At 38.5% G+C, this 7,958-nt stretch overlaps 1 protein-coding gene across 1 annotated transcript; it reads right to left on the bottom strand.

The window, feature by feature from the left end:
• Positions 1-779: 779 nt before the first annotated feature.
• LOC145766009 (uncharacterized) lies at positions 780-4,599 on the bottom strand. Its single transcript, XM_082577662.1, has 6 exons — positions 4,440-4,599; positions 3,873-4,003; positions 3,430-3,569; positions 2,779-2,961; positions 2,094-2,221; positions 780-1,555 (listed from the first exon to the last, which is right to left on the bottom strand). The coding sequence occupies exons 1-6, from the start codon at positions 4,597-4,599 to the stop codon at positions 1,089-1,091; spliced, it is 1,209 nt and encodes a 402-aa protein (XP_082433788.1). The 3' UTR covers positions 780-1,088.
• Between the last annotated feature and the right edge of the window lie 3,359 nt (positions 4,600-7,958).

Here is a 7,958-nt window from a genome sequence, read left to right as displayed (position 1 = left end):
ATAAGTTGCCTCTCTTGAGACCCCAATATCTCTGGCTACAGCAATCAAAGAATCTATCTTCTCTAACAAAGTCAAGGCACGAGGTTTTTCTTCCATTTGCTTCTTCTTTCAACCCATTTTAGTTTTTGAAATTTTTTTTGCAAGACCTCAAAACTTTGAGAAAATAAAAAATATTGTGCGATTTCACCCCCCTTACTATTCACGAAGCTGGAAAGCAACACTACGCACGCAGAGCAATGGCTTTACGGCGAAGTGATGCCGGAGAGTAGCTAATGATGTAACTATAAGCATTTTTGTGACGCAATGCTTTTGGCGGGAACAGTAAGCCAAGAACTTCTGCAGATTTTACATGTAAAGTTTTTTTTTTGCCGACTGAATGTAAAGATTTTTTTTGCCGGCACTGTAAAGTAAAAACATCGGTTAAGCGAATACCGCTTAAAAGAATAAGTCGGATAAAGTATGGAGCCGGAGCCGGAGCATGGAGCCGGAGCCGCTGTTTAAAAATTTATAGCTCCGGAGCCGGAGCTAGTGGATGAATGCTTGATAGCTCCGGAGCTGGAGCCGGAGCCTATGCTTTTTTGCAGTGGCTCCCCAGCCCTGGGAGCAACACATTCTGCGATGAACACAGCGCTATATAAAAACAAGTCACATTATTAGCATTAGTTTATCAATTCCAGGAACAAGAAAGCTTTATTTGAAATGTAATTCTGTTGGTTTTGCAGAAGAAAATTTTAATCGGATAGCGCAAAACATCAGTAAAACATTTGAAACGCCGTGATCAGTCTGTCTGTTTTTTTACTGATTCGAAAGGATTTCCACCATGACAAACTGAACTGCGGCCAGAAACCCATGGAATGCCACTTCCATTTTGTTGGAGACAAAAGAGAACTGTGTCGCTATGGAAATGGAGAATTGAAACGGCCGTCAGACAGAACATCGAGTGAACAACAATGTGTGGGAGCGACTAAAGAAAACTGAAGATGGCTGTGTTAAAATATTCTGTTAAATCGCTTGATGATATAATCAATAATACAACAAGCGTAGCTACCGAGTGATCTCCAAGCACTTACGATACGGACCGGAGATTGTCATTTCCTATCACTCTTTAGTCTCCCAGATCGTGTCTTTTCCCGCCACGGCCTCTCGTCGTTGTACTCGGCAAGCAACTCAGCGTCACTCCTGCTGCACCCGGGCCGTTCTACAACTTCGGCTTTTTTTAAGCCGGCCTTGGCGAGATCGACCAAACTATCAAAGGGGTCATAAGGAGGAGGGGGGTCGTTGTCGGCATTCACCGCAGCTGACACCCCCTGATCAATCGGCGCGTTATCTAAGGGGGATTTGTTGATATGAACTTCTTTAAAATGATCAGGAGAACTTTTTTGAAAGATGTTGCTCGTCCCTTTAAGGCCTTGAAGGAGTTCGTTTGTGTTCTCGAGTCCATAATACTCGCCACTTTCGCTGGAGTCGGAAGTATCGGTATCGTCGCTTTCGTTCGCGTAATAAACTCTGTCAGAAGGCCTGTTGCTTCCATCGATTGCTTCTTCTCTTTGGAGGTCTGGTGGAAAAAGAATTACGATAAGCACACATTTGCATCTTAACAAACTTAGTCGTTCACAGTTTATTTCACCCAAACCGTGCTTCTCATAACTACTGGATCCCTATTCCCTATATTTTTGTAAATACATTTAGCATTTAGACCTACAATGAGTCCAAACACACCGAGTCGCTGTTTACGAGCAGTCCTCTCCGTCTTCAACGATGTGACAATGAAACACTTAAATCATCTAGAGCAGGGGTGCCCAAAGTTGTTTTTAGCCACATGCCGCATATCGCGAGTCGCGGCATTAATATTTTCATTCATTTTTCCTTAAAATTCGGCCTAAGCTTTAAGATTGTAGAGCCCAGACGGGGGCAGCAGATAGTGTTTCCGAGGGCGCACTTTGGGCACCGCTGTTCTAGAGGCAAGAAATATGTTTAGAAGATTGTATAGGCTTCACACCCATCCTTCCATCACACGAATGGTGAAGTACTTGAAATAAACGCATTGGAAAATAAACATACTTAGCTTATGGTACTAGAGCAATTTCGCTTACTTTGTAAATCCAGTAAAGATTTTTTTAACCTTTCTTGCTCTTGATAAGCTGACTCCAATTCCACCTCCATAGAATGTAACTTCGCGGTTGTGTCGTGCAAACTTCTTACAATACCGAGGCCAGTGTCTCTGTGAATTGAAAGCAATCACTCAAACATGCTTCGTGCATTGCGATGCTGTTGATCAGGCACCGATGACTTAAATCCTGCTGGAGGTTGATCGGATGAAACAAACTTTGAAGACAAAGTTATTCCCAATCAAACACCAGGCTGATGGTTCAAATGTTCAGGTCCCACATCTCGCATCAAGGAACCATTTCTATCTTTGCATTACAACATGTTGCAATTTCCCTCTGGTTTTGTAACGTTAGCATGGCAGAAAAGTGAAGTTTATTATTGAAAAAATCAAAACAATTAGGGATCAGGCCAAATGAAATTTGAACGGGGAAGTTAACCCATATAGGGGTGGTCAAAGTCATACAATCCAAGACTACAACATTATCACAACCACGATTCAAGATTTCTCACACAATTTAACAATTTTTTCGTCTGAAACAAAAGTGGAGAGCAGGCGTTTTCAACTACAAGGCGCCACAAATATAAAAACAAAGGTTTCCATGGCGCAGCAATGCATGGTCTGTGTGCAGCCAAAGCCTTGTTTTAGAGTAAAAATCCAGTATTACACACCTGACAGTGCCAACCATGTTGAAAGATGAATTAGATGTTGAAGAAAATGAGTGATGTAGAGAGGTCATTGTCCTTGTGACCTGAGGTAACCTTTGGCGTTGGCTAACAGATGGATAAGGTTTGTATGCTCCACAGGTGCTAGCCTTCAAATTTACCACCTCTACCTTGCAAGGAAGAAACCACCTGTAATGACAGGCAGGTAAAAATTTAATTTATATCACTGTCATTAAAGAAATTAGCCTACACAATGTTCTAATCGTACTTTAACTCATGGTACTGCTATTTTGCATTCATCAAATGCTGGCATGTGCACATTGCACAACAATCTCTCAGTGTATATATTTATTAAGAATTAATTTTGCTATAGTAATAGCACCTTCAGCTAGCAGATGTTTAACACAAGAAAGTTGATGTGGTCATTGGTCAAGTGACTTGCTGCTAGCACATCTACTCTAATCACACTAATGAGCATAAACCTTAGTTATGCCATAATCTTTGCTTAACACTTAAGTCAATATTGTATCCATACTGTACACAAACTTTGGCTTAAAAAATGTGCCACACAATCCGATCAGAATTTAAGCAGCTGAGAAATGGAAGAGGTGTGTGGATTGCATTAAAAATGCTGAGAATCAAATAAACTCAACTGACCTGTCTTGCTGGCAGAAAGCAGCAAATTTCCACAGATAAGTGGAATGACTTTCTGACCATCTTTCATGCATCAGTATTGAAACTAATGGAGTTGAAGGATCTGTTTCATTCAACTCCCTTGCAAGTTTACGATGTATAGACTGCAACCAGTGAGATTACAAAATCAAATCCTGTTTTACGAACTCTGAATGAATGAGTTCACCACATCTTAAAATCAGTTCAACTAGTTACAAATGATTTAATAAATTTGAGAAAAGTGAACAGTTCAAGGCATAACTTTGCTATTGCTTTTTACAATATTAATAAAAAAGATCAATTTGTTGTGACAGATTCTATAGCCTGGTTAAAGTGAAATTGAAGTTTGAACTAATTGTGGCACGTTTTAGCACTGTGTGATCTTTGAAGTCACGCTGTCCACTGTCCATCAAATACAATGTACCTACCTTTTCTCTAACAGATAGGCGTAGTAATGGTCTTCTGCAAAACTTGAACCAGCCAAAAATCTTGGTGTCTTCAAAATTGTTGTTTTTTGCAGAACTACTAGGTAGATGCAATGGGCAAATAGAATGAACAACTATGAGTTAAAAAAACAAGAATTTAATACAATAACAACCACTGCCCAATAATAACTTAATAACAATTTTATATATACTTAAACAATAATAACTCAGCAACAATACTACATTTAACAACATAAAAACAAAAAACAATAAGTGAATGTTTTTGGCTAGTCATACTTCTCTTTTCAAGCCTATACATAAGAGAAATATTTTAAAAGAAATACTAAAGAATCAAACAGTAGCACAACAAAAATACGGTCAAATCTAAACGTTTGAGAAACTGCTCAACTTGCTCATACACATTGATAACTGAAAAATTACACAGCACAATGGGTCAAGTATTTGAGAGGTAAAATTAATTGTTCAGAGAAGAACTCAAGCAGATTACGCAAGATGGACAGAAGCACAATATGAGATGTTTAAAAAGCTCTCGTGTTGTCAAACACTTACATAAGACTTCTTCAGTTACAGTAGAAACATCTGAATCTGTTATATTTTTTGTGATTTCTGTAGCAATCTCTCCTTGAATACAACCTTCTGTTTGTCCCTCAGACTTCGCTGCTTCGTAAATCAGCATCGCCATACAAGGGGAAGTGATTTTAACTTTCATTGCCAATATCTTGAATTTACAACAAAAGGAAAACTCTGCAAAGATAATATCGTATATTACTAATTGTAGCAGCATGACAGCCAATCAGCCATAGGCTAAAGTACAAGACAAAACTATGGCATATGAAACAGGGCATGACAAAAAATAGTTCTTTCATACTTTAGCAATTTGCAGTGGCCATTTTTACCATATATTGTAAACACAGCCTCTGAAGCTATAGACCATGCACGCGTTTACTTGACCATTACGTATTTTTTCTTTTAAAACATAGAACGACACAACAATACTAAAAAGTGCTTGTAGTTATATAACCTTTAAACTTCCAAGTTTTTTACAAGTGAATCGGTAGCTCGTGCACTGTTTTTTGGGTTAGGATTCCAAAGGACATCAGTTTGTATTAAACACACCTGAGAGCGTAATAGAGGTCAAATGTCATGCTCGACTGAACAATGAACATGTGCATATGGCCTCAGAGGCAATATTCACGACATACTTACTAATTTATAATATAATCCCTACATCTACAAACATAGGCCTAACCAGTAACCATGTAAAGATTGCATAGGCTATGTGTGGAAAGCCTTCACATTACAGAATACCCACTACATTAAGCCCTACTGTATTTCAATAGGCTTACTACGTACCGGTAGTCAACATAGTTTGCCAACAAGTTAACTCTTCTCTTATGCTAGGTAGACTTCTATTTAGGCTGCTAGTCTATGTGGATTGACAATTTGAACTATTGGGTTTTAACAATTACAACATACACCGTAGCCAAACAGGTTCACATTTTTTATATGATAAATGCGGTGGTAATACTTTTTTTTTTGCTATACGTGAAGTGACATTAATAATAAGGAAGTGGCTGCATTTACGGGAGCAAGTCTTTTAGGCGCAGACAGTTAGGCGCCCGTCAAATAGGCGCACACACTGTGGCGTCAGGATATTAAGGTGCGGAGCACTGTGGCGCCCGTTCATTTAGGTGCTATTCCTAGTAAAATCTGCAGATTGTATCATCTTGGCAGGTAGGGCAATGCTTTTCACACAAAATATTATATTGAACAGAAAAATGTGTTGTTTTGTTAATGCACGTGCATTTATTTGTTGTTAGTCATGGCTTCAGTGAGGGAAGCTGCATTATCCGGCAATGATTTTCACACAAAATGTTGTATTGAACAGAAAAATATGTCATGGCTTCCGTGAGTGAAGCTGCTTAAACCGGCAATGCTTTTCGCACAAAATGTTATATTGAACAGTAAAATATATTGTTTTTTTAATTTGCTGTTTGTACAGGTTTGCGTCGGCGAAAGCTTTATCAATAAATTATTCAAGTTTCTGAAAATGACTGAGTTAACTTTTAGTTATATAAGTCAAATAATAACTACACTAAACATCAGTAAAAAAATATACCGTAGCCTATATTCAAGCGGGTGGTAGGCTTGAGTGAAGAGTAACTTAGTTTTTCGACAAAACCCCGACTAGGTTTTGCCAAAGCTGAGCTGATACAATTTGCAGACTCTACTAGGAATAGCACCTAAATGAACGAGTGCCACAGTGCTCCGCACCTAAATATCCTGACGCCACAGTGTGCGCGCCTATTTGACGGGCGCCTAACTGTCTGCGCCTAAAAGACGTGGACCCGCATTTACGGTGCTGTAAATAATGCCGTTTCATGCCTTTTTTTTAATCTTTATGTCGTTTTTCCTGCGCATGTGCGCTGTTGCTGGAAAAAAAATACGTATATAACTTCTAAATTCAACTGTTTTTGCCAAGTGAATCAGAGGCGCGTGCGATCTTTGTCTGGCTCGTACTCGCAAGGATATGAGTTCGATTCCACCGAAAGGTTTTTTTTTTTTTAAACTAAATTTGAACCCGAAGTGACTCAATCGTTAGGCTACGCATTTTTGTGGCTGTTCAGTTTAGTTTGTTTTTAGTTCTGACCATCACAACAAAAAAACAGTATATGACAAACATAACAGAGGTATAGAAAAACGTAGAAGCGACAAAACGCGGACGTTATAGCGTGTATGATAGCAAAGCAGGACAATCCGTTTAAAATATGGCACAGTCGTAACACCTAAAAATTTTATAAGTTTAGAATTTTTTTTACTCATTTTAATTGTTAAAGAAAAAAAACTCACTAGCCTTTTTTTTCTTTTTGTTTTAAATTTAAAAAAAATTGTTAAGGTGATACGACGACGCCACGGTTAAGACCGTGCCATATTTCAAACTGATTGTCCTGCTGTGGTATCATGCACGCTATAACCTCCGCGTTTTGTCGCTTCTACCTTTTTCTAAAAAGGCATGGAATATAAAATTTTTAGGTGTTACGACCGTGCCATATTTTAAACTGATTGTTCTGCTTTGCTATCATACACGTTATAACGTCCGCGTTTTGTCGCTTCTACCTTTTTCTATACCTCTGTTAGTGTTATGTTTGTCATATACTGTTTTTTTGTTGTGATGGTCAGAACTAAAAACAAACTAAACTGAACGGCCACAAAAATGCGTAGCCTAACGATTCAGTCACTTCGGGTTAGAATTGAGTTCAAAAAAAAAAAACCTTTCGGTGGAATCGAACTCATATCCTTGCGAGTACGAGCCAGACAAAGATCTCACGCGCCTCTGATTCACTTGGCAAAAACAGTTGAATTTAGAAGTTATATACGCATTTTTTTTCCAGCAACAGTGCAACAGCGCACATGGTGGCCAAAAAAAATCAAAATTTTTTATTTTTGTTTGCACACCCTCTCATTTGAGGAGGATTCATGAAAAAATGACACTGTGAAAATTTGAAGTCAATCCGACAAGAGGAAGTGCTCTCCCACCGATCTCTAAATTTTCTTTCTTTGGCATAATTCGTCAAAATTCCTTGAATATGTGACGTAATTTTTTTTTGACTTGTCTGCATTGCAGTTGCAGCATTTTTGTGTTAACCATTGTTTTACTCTGAATTTATGATACAATAAGTGTTTCCGCATGCAAAAACCATAAATAATACACAAAATAGATCACATTAACAAGCGTTTGATATGAAATTAAATGCACTAAAATTTAGCAAAATCCGCATAAAAGTACGTTCACCAATCACGACGCCATGTGTCGATAGAAGCAGTGACTCGAAAAGGTTAAGTGAACGCTGTGTTACAAATTGTGCCAAAGAGAAACATTGAAACTTGACAATTTCGTTTGGGGCAACACGACGAACATCTTCAGGAAATGGGTCTTAAGAGCATTAACGATTGCCTTCTTTTCATCATCTGTGATATTATCACTCAATAAAGGCAGTGCAGCAAGATCCTCACTGATCTACCAGAAGTGCAACCGCAACTTTTTGTCTGCCACTTGAGAAATTGCAT

Source organism: Aplidium turbinatum, chromosome 3, assembly GCF_918807975.1.
Source record: "Aplidium turbinatum chromosome 3, kaAplTurb1.1, whole genome shotgun sequence".
Lineage (NCBI taxonomy): Eukaryota > Metazoa > Chordata > Ascidiacea > Aplousobranchia > Polyclinidae > Aplidium > Aplidium turbinatum.
The sequence above is the reverse complement of the archived record's forward strand: the minus strand, read 5'-3'. Positions and strand labels throughout refer to the sequence as shown.

Bases quoted from the DNA above. Each gene is read 5' to 3' on its own strand.
- LOC145766009 (XM_082577662.1), bottom strand. From the start codon at position 4,599: ATGAAAGTTAAAATCACTTCCCCTTGTATGGCGATGCTGATTTACGAA. The intron at 3,570-3,872 runs GTAGGTACATTG...CACTGGTTGCAG, and splicing joins GCCTATCTGTTAGAGAAAAG to TCTATACATCGTAAACTTGC. The intron at 1,556-2,093 runs GTAAGCGAAATT...TTTTTCCACCAG, and splicing joins ATCTTTACTGGATTTACAAA to ACCTCCAAAGAGAAGAAGCA.